The sequence below is a fragment of the Nannospalax galili genome, unplaced genomic scaffold (genome assembly GCF_000622305.1).
Source record: "Nannospalax galili isolate Female #2095 unplaced genomic scaffold, S.galili_v1.0 scaffold445, whole genome shotgun sequence".
NCBI lineage: Eukaryota > Metazoa > Chordata > Mammalia > Rodentia > Spalacidae > Nannospalax > Nannospalax galili.
The window spans coordinates 741,774-756,457 of NW_008354184.1; the positions used below are offsets into that span (position 1 = coordinate 741,774).

Sequence of the window (14,684 nt, forward strand, 5' to 3'; positions counted from 1 at the left end):
GTAGACAGAAAAAGAAAACGTGACAGTCTCACTTGTCAGCACTATGTAGACCAGGCTGTCCCCAAACTCACAGAGATCCTCCTGCTTCTGCCTCCTGAGTGAGTGCTAGGATTAAAGGTGTGTGCACCCATGCTCAGCTCATCTTGTTTTTTGACAGGTTCTCTTAGCAGAACCTGACGCTCCCTGTTTCCACCAGGCCAGCTGGCCAGCAGTGCCTGGGAATCTGCCTGTTTCCACCTGCCTCCAGTCCTGGAATTATAGGACATCATCCCCGATCATCAAACCCAGATTTTTATGTGGGTGCTTGCATGGCAAGCCCCTTACCAACTGAGTGATCTCCTCAGCCCCTAATATTACCTTTGTGTTTTGGAAACAAATCCAGTACATAAGGCATCGTGCCCATGGGCAGAGAAGACATGCCAGGTGGCACTCAGCAGGCTTAGGACAGCATGAATGGTGGGTGGTGGGCAGCACAGGTGCCTAGTAGTTGGCCTGCCCACCTGGCATGCACCCACATGGTTGGGCATTCTGTGGCACTATGGAGCTGCAAGTGGATAGGGGGAGCCAGGATCTATATCCAGATAGACTGCAGCAAAAGAAAGTGGCTGTGGAAGCCCACCAAGGCCACAGCAAGAGAAGGGACCCCAAGTAGAAGAGCCTGACCCTGAGGGATGAGGACAGACACAGCTCCAGTGCCTAGCAACAGCCAGCACAGTCAGAACCCAGGCAGGGACTTGCCTGCAAATTCCATGATAAAAGCATGTACCTGAAGATTGTAATAAAGCCCTTGGTTCAATTCTCAGAACCAGAGAGGAGAGGGCAAGCGGGAGGGAGAGGGGTGGGGGGGAGAGAGAGAGATCTTCAAAGAGTTTTCAGTATTGCAAAACAAATATCAGACATAGAGGTTAAATGGAAAGATTATCACACTCTACAGAAAACTATTCTGTATGTTCACATGATGCTTCATCGTTAATGACGGCAAGTTTATGATTAACTTTTTTTTTTTTTTTTGTCTTTTTGAGACAGGGTCTCCCTGTAGTCCCAGCTGACCTGAACTCACTATGTAGACCATGCTGGCCTTGAACTCACAGAGATCCACTTGCCTCTGCCTCCTGAAGGCTGGGACTAAAGGCATGTGCCACCATGCCTGGCTGGATCTTTTTTTAAAATTTTTTATTATTTTTTAAATTTTATGTATATGTGTGTATTACCTGCATGTAGATAAATGCACCCGTGTCATGCAATGCCCACAGAGGACAGAAGAGCCTGTTGGATCCCCTGGAACTGGAGTTATGGACAGTTGTTAGCTGCCATGTGGGTGCTGGGATTCGAACCCAGGTCTTCTGCAAGAACAACCGGTGCTCTTAACCGCTGAGCCATCTCTCCAGCCCCTTTTTTGGTCTTTTTTGAGACAGGGTCTCCCTGTAGCCCCAGCTGGCTTGAAACTCACTATGTAGACTAGGCTGGCCTCAAACTCACAGAGATCCACCGGCCTCTGCGTCCTGAGTAGGGACTACACCACCATACCCAACATGATTAACTATTTCTTATAATTGATAGAATCACATTGCATAAACAAATTATTAAAATTATTTACAATGGGCTGGTGAGATGGCTCAGTGGGTAAGCCATCTCACCAGCTGCCCAAGCAAGAAGACTGTAGTTTGGATTCCCAGAAGCCAAGTCAATGTCAGGTGGGTGTGGAAGCCCACCTATGATCTCAGCACTTAGGAAGCAGAGCAGGGACTCCCGGGACAACCTGACCTGCTAGACTAATCAAATTGGTGAGCTCTGAGTTAAACTGAGAGATCCTGACCCAAAATAAAAGGTGGAGGTTAATGCAGAGACACCTGCTATCAATCTTCGACCTCCATGCACACGTGTGTATGCACCCCCACACACATGGGTCCACAAACATACAGGGGGCTGGAGAGATGGCTCAGTGGTCAAGAGCACTGGCCGCTCTTGCAGACAACCCAGGTTTAAATCCCAGCACCCACATGGCAGCTAATAACTGTAACCCCAGTTCCAGATCCAACACCCTCTTCTGCCCTCCTTAGGCACTGCATGACACAGGTGAACTTACATATATGTAGGCAGAATACTCATACACAGAAAATAAAAATAAATTTAAAAATAGGGGGTCTGGAGAGATGGCTCAGCGATTAAGAACACTGGCTGTTCTTGCAGAAGACCTGGGTTTGAATCCCACCACCCACATAGCAGCTAACAACTGTTCGTAACTCCAGTCCCAGGAGATCCGGCATCCTCTTCTGACTCCCGAGGGCATTGCACTACATGGGTGTACTTACCTATGCAGGCAATACATGCATACACATAAAATAAAAAAAATTTAAAAAAGAATTTTTAAAAAAATTTTAAATAGGGCCTGGAGAGATGGCTCAGCAGTTAAGAACACTGACTGCTCTTGCAGAGGACCTGGGTTCAAGTCCTAGCACCCACATGGAGGCTAACACCCATCCGTAACTCTAGTTCTAAGGAATCTGACACCCTCTTCTGACCTCCACAGGCATTACATAACATGGGTGCACTTACATACATGCAGGCAATACATTCACACACATAAAAATAATAAATACTAGCCAGGTGTGGTGACGCATGTCTGTAGTCCCAGCACTTAGGAGGCAGAGGTAGGCTAATCTCTGTGAGTTCAAGGCCAGCCTGGTCTACATAGTGAGTTCCAGGACAGCTGGGGCTACAGGGAGACCCTGCTTCAAAAAGACAAAAAAAAATAATAATAATAACAAATAATTTAATTAAAAAGTATGTTATGTATTTCATAAGATCACTAGTGTAGCTTTCCACTGAAAACTGAAATGCCTGGAGTCCCAATACTTGGCACGAGAACTGAGAGGCCAGCCTGGGGTATGTAGTAAGACAGGGAGGGGGGCTTTGGCACCGTGGGGATTGTGCTGGGCACCTGTGCACTTGTAAAACTAGCATTTTGGAGATGGAGAGAAGAGGATCAAGAGTTCAAGGTTGTCCTTGGCTACATACCAAGTTCAAGGCCAGCCTGGGCTACTCAAGACCTTGTCTCAACATCTTTCCTCCAAAGAGAGAGAGAGAAAAAAAGTATAAGTTTTAATAATCTGAGAAATGGATTTGCAGAAAAATGTACCAGAGAAATTCCATGCCCAATCAAGATATTGAAAAGGTATTATATGGTACACAAAATCAAGATACCAAAATACTATTTCTAAAAAAGATTTTTTTATTTTTTTAAAACTATTTTTTTTTTATTATTATTATTATTATTATTATTATTATTTTGTCTTTTTGAGACAGGGTCTTCCTCTAGCTCCAGCTATCCTGGAACTTGCTATGTAGACCAGGCTGGCCTCAACCTCACAAAGATCGCCTGCCTCTGCCTCCCAAGTGCTGGGATTAAAGGCGTGTGCCACCACGCCCAGCTTATTATTATTTTTATGTGTATACATGTATTGCCTGCATGTAGGTAAGTGGACCCATGTCTTGCAATGCCCACGGAGGACAGAAGAGGCTGTCGGGTTCCCTGGAACTGGAGTTACAGACAGTTGTTAGCTGCCATGTGGGTGCTGGGATTTGAACCTGGGTCTTCTGCAAGAACAGCCAGTGCTCTTAACCGCTGAGCCATCTCTCCAGCCCCTTATTTTACTACTTTTTTGTTTTTCTTCATATTTTGAGACAGAATCACATGTAGTCAAGGATGGCCTTGAACTCTGATCCTTCTGCCTTCACCTCCCAAGCACTGGGACTGCAGGTGTGCATCATACAAGGCTTCATACTACTGTTACTATAGAGTTCGTTGTTTTTATGTGTATGAATATTCTGCCTACATATAAGTGCACCTGTGTTGTGCAATGCCTGTGGAGGTCAAAAGAAGGTGTCAGATCCCCTGGAACTGGAGTTACCAACAGTTGTTAGCTGACACGTGGGGGCTGGGAACGAACCCGGGTTCTCTGTAAGAGCAGCCAGTGCTCTTAACCACTGAGCCATCTTTCCAGTCTCTATACTGTTTTGAGTGAGAGGCCCTGCATTTACATTTTGCAGCGGGCTCTGCAAATTATGTAGCATTTCTTTTTTTTAAATTTTTTTAAAAAAAATTTTATGTGTATGAGTGTATTGCCTGCATGTATGTGAGTGCACCCGTGTGGTGCAATGCTGTGGAGGTCAGAAGAGGGCTTTGGATTCCCCTGGAACTGGAGTTAAGGACAGTTTGTAGCCACCATGTGGGTGCTGGGAATTGAGCCCAGGTCGTCTTTAAGAAAAGTCAGTGCTCTTTAACTGCTGAACCATCTCTCCAGCCCCAATAGCAACTTTTTAAAAAAATACTATTTTGGGGTTGGGGATTTAGCTCAGTGGTAGAGTGCTTGCGTAGCAAGCGTGAGGCCCTGGGTTCAGTCCTCAGCTCTGGGGAAAAAAAAGACAAATTATTTTGGACTGGAGAGATAGCTCAGTAGTTAAGAGTATTGGTTGCTCTTGCAGAGGACCCAGGTTTGAGTCCCAGCATCCACATGGCAGTTAACGATTGTCTGTAACTCCAGTTCCAGGGGAATCTGATGCCCTCTTCTGACCTCTGCAGGCATTGCACAACACAGGTGCATGTACATAGATGCAGGCAATACACTCATACACGTAAAACAAAAATAAATGCTTAAAAATATTATATTAATTTATTATTTTTATTTTCTAAGTGTTTTGTTTGCTTGGAAATGCATGACACACATGGAATGCCCACAGAGGCCAGAGAGGGTGTCAGATCACCTGGAATTGAAGCTATGGATGGTTATTAGTGCCATGTGGGTGCTGGAAAATGAATCTGGATCTTCTGCAAGAGCAGCCAGTGCTCTTAGCTGCTCAGCCAGCCCCATAGCTCTGTTTGTTGGAACTAGTACTTCTTATTTCTTTTTTTGTTTTTCGAGACAGCTGGCCTGGAACCTGCTATGTAGACAGGACAAGCCTGAAACTCACAGAAATCCACCTGCCTCTGTCTCCTGAGTGCCAAGATTAAAGCAGTGTATCACAGCTGTCATTTTTTACACATGGTCAAAGCTGGCCTTGAACTCAAGATCCTCCTACCTCAGCTTCCCAGTGTTGGGACCACCTCACCCAGCTTACAGTTGCTGTTTCTGCTTGCCATACTGACTTAATGTTAACTTCCACTTGGTCTGACCACTTCAGGGTAGCAATGCTGTCTTATTCCACATTGAAACCCCAAGGTCTATCACAGCGACTTGTACTTCCAATGTTCTGCCCAATTGGAATGCCAACACAGAGCCACCTTGGAGTCCCTCAGTCTTAGGCACATGGAGTACAGTCATGTTCCTTATCCTAGGAGACATCTGCAAGTGGAGAAGAAAGTAGACATGGGGACTTGGGAGACAAGCAGATCCCCAGAGTTCAGTGGCCAGTCAGTCTAGTCAACTGATGTCTAGGTTCAGTGGGAAGCACTACACACACACACACACACACACACACACACATACACATGAAAGCAAATGTATGTGTGCATGTAAGTCCAGACCTTCCCTTCTACTGTAGTAATTTTTTTTGCTTTTTAGACAGAGTCTGCCTATAGCCCCAGCTGACCTGGAACTCGCTATGTAGACCAGGTTGGCCTCGAACTCACGGAGATCCACCTGCCTCTGCCTCCCAAGTGCTGGGATTAAAGGCATGTGCCACCATGCCTGGCCCATAATTTTACTCTTTTTTTGAGATAGGGTCTCCCTGTAGCCCCAGCTGTCCTGGAACTCACTATGTAGACCAGGCTGGCCTCAAACTCACAGAGAGCCACCTGTCTCTGCCTTCCAAGTGCTGGGACTACAGGTGTGTGCCACCATACCCGGCCCATAATTTTACTTTTTAAAAAATATTTTTATTTTTATGGTCCGGGTGTGGTGGCACACGCCTTTAATCCTAGCACTTGGGAGGCAGAGGCAGGTGGATCTCTGTGAGTTCGAGGCCAGCCTGGTCTACATATCGAGTTCCAGGTCAGCTGGGGCTACAGAGAGACCCTGTCTCAAAAGATCAAAAAAAAATTTATTTTTATGTGTGTGAGTGTATTTCTTGCATGTGTATAAGTGCACCTGTATCATGTAATGCCCTTTGAGGGAAGGTGTTTCAGCCCCTGGAAATGGAGTTACAGAGGGTTTTTAGCCACCATGTAGGTGCTAGAAATCGAACCTGGGTCCTCCACAAGAGCAGTCAGTGCTCTTAATCGCTGAGCCATCTCTCCAGCTCCATAATTTTACTTTTTAATCCTTCAGCAATTTTTATTTTCAGTGTTGGGGACTGAACCTCAGGACCGCACATATGCTAGGCAATCACTCTACTACTGAGCTAGATCTCCAGCCCCCTTGCTTTTTTCCTTTGAGACAATGTCTCAAATGTAGCCCTGGCTGGACTGGAACTTGCTATGTAGATCAGGGTGACAGAGGATTTATCTTCCTCTGTCTCCCTAGTGCTGGGATTAAAGGTGTGAGCTACCACGGCCCCTCCAGCTTCACTTTTTAAAAAATTTATTATTTTTATTTTATGTGTATGCGTGTATTGCCTGCATGTAGGTAAGTGCACCCATGTCGTGCAATGCCCGAGGAGGACAGAAGAGGCTGTTGGATCCCCTGGAACTGGAGTTACAGACAGTTGTTAGTTGCCATGTGGGTGCTGAGATTCGAACCCAGGTCTTCTGCAAGAACAGCCAGTGTTCTTAACCGCTGAGCCATCTCTCCAGCTCCAGCTTCACTTTTTAAAAGAATCTATTTGGGGCCAGTCAGAGGGGTCAATAGGTAAGGTCACTTGCTGCCAAGCCTGATACCTCTAGGACCCACATAACTTAAAGACAGAACCAACTCCAGAAAGCTGTCCTCTGACTTCCACACATGCACAGTAGTATGTGGTCCCACACCCATAAATATTTTAAAATCTATTAGGGCTGGAGATGTGGCTTAGTTGGTACAGTGCTTGCCTAGCACGCACAAAGTCCTGAATTCTGTCTCGAGCACTGCAGGTGTGGTAGCATTGACCTGGGATCCCAGCACTTGGAAGGTGGAAGCAGGAGACCCAGAAATTCAAGGCTGGGCTAGGTAGATGGCTGGGCCAATACAGTGCATGCTACACAAGCTTGAGGACTTGAGATTTGATCCCCAGCATCCATGTAGAAAGGTGGTGTACCTGGAATCCTTGTGCCGGGGAGGCAGAGACAGGAAGAGCTTTGAAGCTTGCTGCCCAGGTAATCTTGCTAGATTGGTGAGCTACAGGTTCAGTGAGAGCCCCTGTCTCAAGAAATAAGGTGGTATAAAAAAATAGAAAAAAGAAAAAAAGAAATAAGGTGGTGAGCTGGGTATGGTGGTTCACACCTGTAATCCCAGCACTCAGGAGGCAGAGGCAGGAAGATCTCTGTGAGAGCAAGGCCAGCCTGGTTTACATAGCAAGTTCCAGGCCAGCTGGGGCTACAGGAGATCTTGTCTCAGACAAAGAAAAGGGGCTGGAGAGATGGCTCAGTGGTTAAGCGCGCTGACTGCTCTTGCAGAGGACCCAGGTTCAATTCCCAGCACCCACATGATGGCTATGAACCATCCTTAACTCCAGTTCCAGGGGAATCCTCAGCCCTCTTCTGACCTCCGTGGTATTGCATGACATGGGTGCACTCACATACATGCAGGCAATACATTCATACACATAAAATAAAAACAACAAATAAAATAGTTTTTTAAAAAAGGCAGAGAGCTGGTGAGATGACTCAGTCAGAGAGTAGAGGTGTTTGCTGCACAAGCCCGGCTATCTGAGTTTAATCCCTAGAACCCATGTAAAGGTAGGAGAGAGGAGAGAACTGACTCCACAGAACTATCCTCTGACCTCCACATGTACACACACACAGACACACACAGACACACACAGACACACACACATACAGTTCAAGGTCATCCTTGGCTGTAGAGATGTAACTTTGTCTTGCAAAGAGAAGTTAACCAAATAATAAACACATAAAACTCAGCCCAGGTCAAGGGATAGAGGGGGGATGGGCAAGCTGGTGACACACTCAAGAGGGAACAATAAGTGACACAGCCCACTGGTGGGTCGGAATCTTCACTTTATTACTAAGTCACCAGAAGTCACCACCTTCACTTGGTTCACCACAGATGGATGGATGTCATAGAGGAGGATGCCATGGGGCCACTGGATCCACTTTGGAGAGGCTTAACCAGGTGGGGGTTCTAGAGCAGGGCCCAGGATGGGGGCTGCCCTTCACCGCACACACACGCACACACACATTCACAGATATATTTGTGGAGCCTTATATTATACATCTTATATATAGAAAATATATATATTTATACTATACAGGCAGTAACGCTGCGGGAGGGCCGTGGCACCCAGACAAGAGCTGTGGGCACCAGGGGATGGGGTATCAGGTCAGGGGTAGCACTGGGAGATGGCTAGCCCAGTCCATCTTCCATGAACTCTGGGAGGGCGACTCCTGCTCACACTTTTTAGCAAAACAAAGGGGTCTTGAGTCAATGTTAGGGGTGCCCCAGGGGTAACAAGTGGGAGCTCTTGGTTAGATGGGAAGAAGCCTGGGACCCTAAGAAATCTTTGAAGATTAAGAATCACCAGGGAAGGAGGGAGCAGGGACTGGTGCAGGTCCCCCTGAGAATAAGCCCCTCGACGGCTACCCCCTGGGTGGACCAGAAGCCCCGCCCAGGCAAGATGGCCTATGACTGTGATGGATGCAGCCTCTCAGAAGGCAGAAGACTGGGCTCCTAACCTCTCACTTGGCCTTGGGCCAGATCTGACTCTCTCTCAGGGGGCCTTGCAGCTCTAAATTTGTGCTGAACCCATTTCCCAGGCCTTCTCTTTTGCTTGATGGGGAAGACAGGGGCCCCAATTCCACTGGGCCCAGCTGCAGGGGACCCTCTCCAGGGAGGATGTGGAGCAAAGTAGAGAGGGGAGGGAAATGAGGGTACTGTTGACCTAGGGGCTCGGTCTTTCCGGGGCTATGTTCTGTCTACAGAAAAAGCCCCTGCAATCCTCCTAACCACTGAGTTGGAAGCCTGGGTCTCACCCAAATCCTATCCTCAGGCTTCTTGACCACCCACCACCGTTTATCATTTCCATCATGGCAGCAAGCATGCATCTGGGAAGAGGGGTGGAAGATGCTTGCTGAGGTCCCAGCAGCCCAGTTTCTGGACTTGTAAAGGTCACAGCCTGGGTACCAGGAAGAGTCTGTGATAGAATCCCAGGGTTAGGCATCCTGTCCTCTGCCTGACATCATCAGCTGCTGTTTGGTATCCAGGGAGAAACATAGGCAGTGCCTGGGGTCTCCCCATCGGCCAGGAAGGCGCTGAGTGGGGGAGTAGAAAGGGGCAAGACTTCTCACAGACCCGTGTTGGTACCAGAAACTCTCCTGCAGCCAGTCTCCCCCTGGTCTGGTACCAGCAGGTCACCCATCCCCAAGCTGTCCCCACTTGAGCCACCTGGTGTGTGTGTGGGAGGGGCGTGGGGGAGACTGTATACAGAGCTCTTTCCCAGGTATGGAAAATGGAAGTTAGCAACAGCCAGCTGTCACTCAGCCACCTAGGTTCCCTCCCACCACTCTGGCCCCTTTGGGAACTTGGAGACCCCAGTTCAGATCCAAGCTCCACTGCTAACTCACTGTGCTCATAGAGCCTCAGTTTCCCCTTTTGTCCTTTCTACTTCTGTGCCTCTCAAGTTCTTGTTTCCTCCCACAACTCCTGTCCCTTAGGCCTGTCTTTGTCCTGAGGAGATCTTGTCTCAGGCCCACACTCATGCGAGGTTTCCTACTGTAATGAACTCTCTGCCTCAATGGGAGCCACAGGTTCACTCCCTGATGTTAGAAAAGTAAGCAGAGTTGTACCTGGCAGGGTCCTGTGCAGGGTATGGGGCGATGGTGGTGGGGACACCCACTGCAGAAGCTGACCTCAGTTGACTGCCCTACTTCCCAAGGGACTAGCTGGTGGTGACTCGGCACAGACCTGAGGATGGCACAGACACGCCTCTCTCCAGGTTCCTTATACCTCAGGGCAGAATGTGTTTTGTGCCAGAATGCCTCCCTCCTACCCCTTGGGGCCCCACCACCCTCCTTGTGTCTTTGAGGTGATTTGCTACTGTTTCTCCTGTGGCTGAGGTCTCCTCGCGCCCACTCTGCAGTGTCTTACCCATGCATCATCTGGGCAGTGTGACCTGTGGCACCCAAGCTGACCCTGTAATTGAAAATCTCTGACTTGGCCTTCCATTCCTCCAGTCCTAAACCCTGACTGATCCAAACAAGAGGAGAAAGGACAGTGTCCCAGGTGGCCACAAGGCTGGCTCTACCTGCTGGGTGATGGGGGCCAAGAAACTCAGCCAGGAAGGCTAGCTCTGCCACTTACTCACTGAGACCTTGGGCCAGTACCCACCACTACCTGGCCTTGGACAAGGCCCAGAGATGGAGACAGCTTCTTTTGGGAGGCTGCAAAAGGGATGCTGGCACATCCTAAAAGAGCTCCCTGTGGGACAAGCTGAGCACAGAGAAATGCAGGGGAACACAGGTAGGTGGGGGGGGCCCTCTGGGAGAAGATCAAGGCTGAAGAAGGGACCTGCACAGAGGGGAGTGGCTGGGGCAGAAGAGGCCCCGGGCTTGCAGCAGATCAGGGTGTCTCACTAGGCTGAGGTCTCAAGCCGAATGAGAGTACTAACACCAAACGGCAGAGTCCAGGTGTGGGGACAGGAGACAGTGAGAGGACCAGAAGAGCAGGCAAGTGCTCTGCATCGGACCACCTTGTTGTGCCCTCATTGCCAGCTGCCTGAATGACTCTGGACAAAGGATCTTGACCTCCCAGGCCTGTTTCCTCAACCAGAAATGGAGACAGCCTTGTCAAACCCAGGACTGTTGTGTCTCAAGGCCTCTAGGGGTGACAGACCACGTCCTGTGGTTGTCCACACTCACCCTGTGGCTGAGCCCCATGCAGCCAGACTTCCCAGATCCATGGGTCCCACCTTTCCTGCCTCCGGTACAGGGCCTCCAACAGCCCATCTTTCTCCCTCTGTCTCACTTCCCAGCTGAGCAAGGCCTGGTGCACAATGAATGCTCAAGGACACGATCAACAGATTCAACCCCTGGACCTCATCCTCCAGACCCCTGCTGGGTACACACTTCAAACACACTTGCACACACATGTGGACACTCCCCACCTGGCTGCCCCACTCCTTGCCCCAGCTGCACTGAGCCTCAGTGGAATCACTCAGAGGCTAAACAGGTTCTGGGCAGGGCCATCTGGGAGGGAGCAGGGTGCTGAGGAGGGGAGCTAGGGTGGAGGGGCAGGGGCAGGGTAGGCGGTCACTGTCACCACCATCAAGGGGGCTCAGTAGCCCTGTGACTGGTAGCCCTGGGGCTCAGTGTCGAAGGCGTTGGCTGGCTGCTGGTAGGTGCCACCCATGCCTGCGGGGTCTGGCCCAGTGCTGGTGGGCTCCACGTAGGGTGCGTAAGGCATGCTGGAGTCCTGGCTGGGATCCATGTAGTCCTGGGAGAAGAGGGCTGAGTCGGCGCCAATCTGGTACCGCTGGAAGGCCAGCACAGCCTGGCCCGCCTGAGATGGGGGCAGGCAGGGACAAGGACAGGTTGGAGGGATGGTTAGGGGAGAGACAGACAAAAGCACTGGATTAGTGGAGGTTAGTTGACAGGATGCTGAGGGTTACAGATGCTCAAAGTACCAAGCCTGACTGAGGGGAAGGACTATCCCCAAGGCCACCCCTCCTGAGGCCCAGGACCATATTATCCAGCCAGAAAGAACCTTATTAGTCACCTGCCCTGTGGATCCCACTGTGGAAGGTTAAGATAACCCAAAGGTCAACATCTCCTTCCCAAACTGTGTTCTCAGGGGTGTAGTGTGAAATGGGAGAAAAGGCTGTTCAGGACAGAGAACTTGGTATCTCCTAAAAGCTATACTGTTTCTCTTGCAGCTAGGCATAGTCATGTGATTAACTTTTGGCCAGTGAGGTACAGTCATGTTCTTTAGCCCTCTCTCTGGTCTGATGCCTCCGATGCAGATGTGATGGCTGGAGCACTAGTCACTAAAATGGATAGCATGGAGGATGGATAGATATGGGGATGGAAAACGTCTGGGTCACTGAGAACACCTGGAGTTACCTTGCCGGCCCTGCATGATCTCTCCAGACTTGGAATTTGTTTAAATCACTGTGATTTGGAATTGACTCACTTGTTGCTAAACCTAAATTCTACCTGAAACACTTGGTTAAACAAGTTTGGGAAGCCATGCTAAGCAGTGAAATGAAGTTCAGAACCATAGGGTTTGTCAGACCCTTGACTGTTCCATACATGCCGGGTCAAGAATGGGAAAGGTTTGACCTCAGCCACATGCAGACAGAGGGCAATGATGCTGACCACACAGAGCTAAGGAACAAATCAAACTGGCTCTGCAGTTCATAGGGAAAGCCTTCCCCAGAATTTTCTGGCCCGGGGTAAGCTGTCTATGCTCCTCTTTCAAGGTTGGGAAGATGGAGGCTGAGAGAAGGGGGACCCATGGCAGAAAGTGCCAGAACTCAGCCCCAAACATGGAGTCCTTGAACTGGGATGGGCTGAGGAGTGGTCAAGGCCCTCTAGGGACAGGACCTTCTGTGTTTGCAGCTGGTAGGCAGGAAGCAAATAGGATGACTCCTTAGAGGTACAGAGGCCAGGCTCTCCCCACACTTCCTGGCTCCACTGTCTAGCCTGTGTGCCTGCACAGAGGCAAGGGGCTAGAACAAATGAACTTTGTAGCCCTTTCCAGGGAGAGGCCTCCAGCCACAGGCAAGGGAGACTGTGTCTGTAGCCAGTCTCCTGCCCCTGACCCAAAGCCTCCGGTGGCCAGCCAGTATAGGGATAGGGGGCCACAGAAGAAAAGAGAAGGCCTGGCCCAGGTGGCTACAAGAGGGAAGGCTAAAAAGCCTGTTCAGAGCTCTGGGTCCTGCGACCCACGTGGCATCTCAGTGGGCAGCAGGTGGGCAGCACCTGCATGCCTCCAGTGCTACAGACCACTCTGCATTCAGCCACAGACTCCTCAACCCCTGCAGAGAACCAAGTTACAGGTAGGTGCTGCCCAGGCTCTGAGAGGGCCCAAGGGAGGCAGTGAGGAGCTGGAAGTCGAAACCCCTTGGCAGAACAGGTATTTACCATTTGGGACTCCCACCCTAGGGAGAGCTTATAGAGGGGCACCTGACTCAAGAGAATGAATGAATGAATGAATGAATGATGAATAATGAACACCAGAGCTGACATTTATTGAGCATCCCTGTGCCCAGCTGTGTGGTGGCCCTTGCTCAGCTGCCTTGAGGAGTTAGTCCAGTATCACAGTCAGTTCCAGGAAATGGACCAAGACTCAAAGGTGCAGGGATCTGTTCTCAGTCCCACAACATAGGAGAGGTGAGCCAGGCCGAAGGTTCTCCAACATTCCAGGCCAGGTCTCCATAGGCAGCCAGACTAGGGGGACAGTAAGCTGGCCCTTTATGCCACAGCTGCCATAGGCACGGACAGGTTATCATGCTGTCCACAGCTCAGCCCCTTGCAGAGAGGCACTTCGGACTCTCTACCATCCTACTCCTCTTTAGGGAAGTTTGAGTATCTGTCTTTTTCTCCCCAACCTGTGGGCTCCTGGGGTCAGGGACCCATCTAATCCATCACAGGCACAAAACATCTGCTCAATAAACGTTTACTGAAGGAATGTATACAAGGAAAAAAAATGAAAGACGCAGAACAAGTGAGCAGGTGGTGAGCCTTAACCAGTGCCTCCAGCCAGCCTCCTCTTGCCCTTCCCACACATCTCCAGTCCTGGGCCATGCCTGTGACTGGGCCCAGATGGGGTGCAGGTTCCCTGCCCTGCAGGCTGGGGCTATGGCTGTGCTGGAGTGGGGAACAGCGTGCTGTACTCTTCCTGGAAGGTAAGATCCTTGAATCTGCGCATGGCCAGGGCTGCGGTCAGGCTCTGCCAAAGAGAGCAGGGGTAAGGCTACTGCGCAGGTGGAAGGGCAGACGTGCCTCAGGGAGGCTAGCTGAGGCCAGCAGCACTAGTCCACCAGTCCCAAAGGTGTTTCCCTTCAGACCCTGCAAATTCCTGGTTTAATCATTATGCTTCCTGTCAGTCCTGCCCACCTCACGGCTGGGGTTTCCAGACTGCTTCTGAATAACCAGAGGCTGAGGTGGGAGGTGTCTCATTCCCTGGGTACCTACTTTCAGAATGAAATCCCGTGGGGTCACCTTGACTTTCCCCACCCAGTCCTGAAGACACAAAGGGCTAGAAAGACCATGGCAATCCTCTGGGGCCTGAACTGCAGGTCACCCTTCCAAACTCTAGCTCCCAATGTTAGAGAAGGAGCCTGGGTATCCCAGAAGATGATGCATATTGGGCCCCTCAAAAAGAAGAATGGGTTGCCCCAGGAAGAGTAGGGACACAGGGCAGAGGGGCTGCCAGTATATGCAGCCCCAAAGGTTTCCTTGAGCAGTGGGGAGAAGCCTCAGAATAGGGAGTATCTGAGATCCCATTTTTCTCTACAGGAGGGTTATTAAGAAAGGAGGAATAGGGGCTGGAGAGATAGCTCAGCAGTTAAGAACACTGGTTGTTCCTGCAGAAGACCCAGGTTCAAATCCCAACACCCACATGGCAGCTAACAACTGTCCATAACTCCAGTCCCAG

General features: G+C 50.0%; 1 protein-coding gene across 2 annotated transcripts in view; it reads right to left on the minus strand.

Annotated features, from left to right (window-relative positions):
• Positions 1 to 8,069: 8,069 nt before the first annotated feature.
• Positions 8,070 to 14,684, minus strand: part of Syngr1 (synaptogyrin 1) — a 29,194-nt gene continuing 22,579 nt past the window's right edge. Inside the window, exon 4 of one of the 2 annotated variants that reach the window (XM_008851229.2) lies at positions 8,070 to 11,585. In XM_008851229.2, coding sequence (XP_008849451.1) covers positions 11,361 to 11,585 — 225 coding nt within the window. In that variant the 3' untranslated portion in view covers positions 8,070 to 11,360. Of the gene's footprint in view, positions 11,586 to 13,687; positions 13,977 to 14,684 lie in introns of those variants that run through there. The other variant, XM_008851230.3, reaches the window with a different exon arrangement.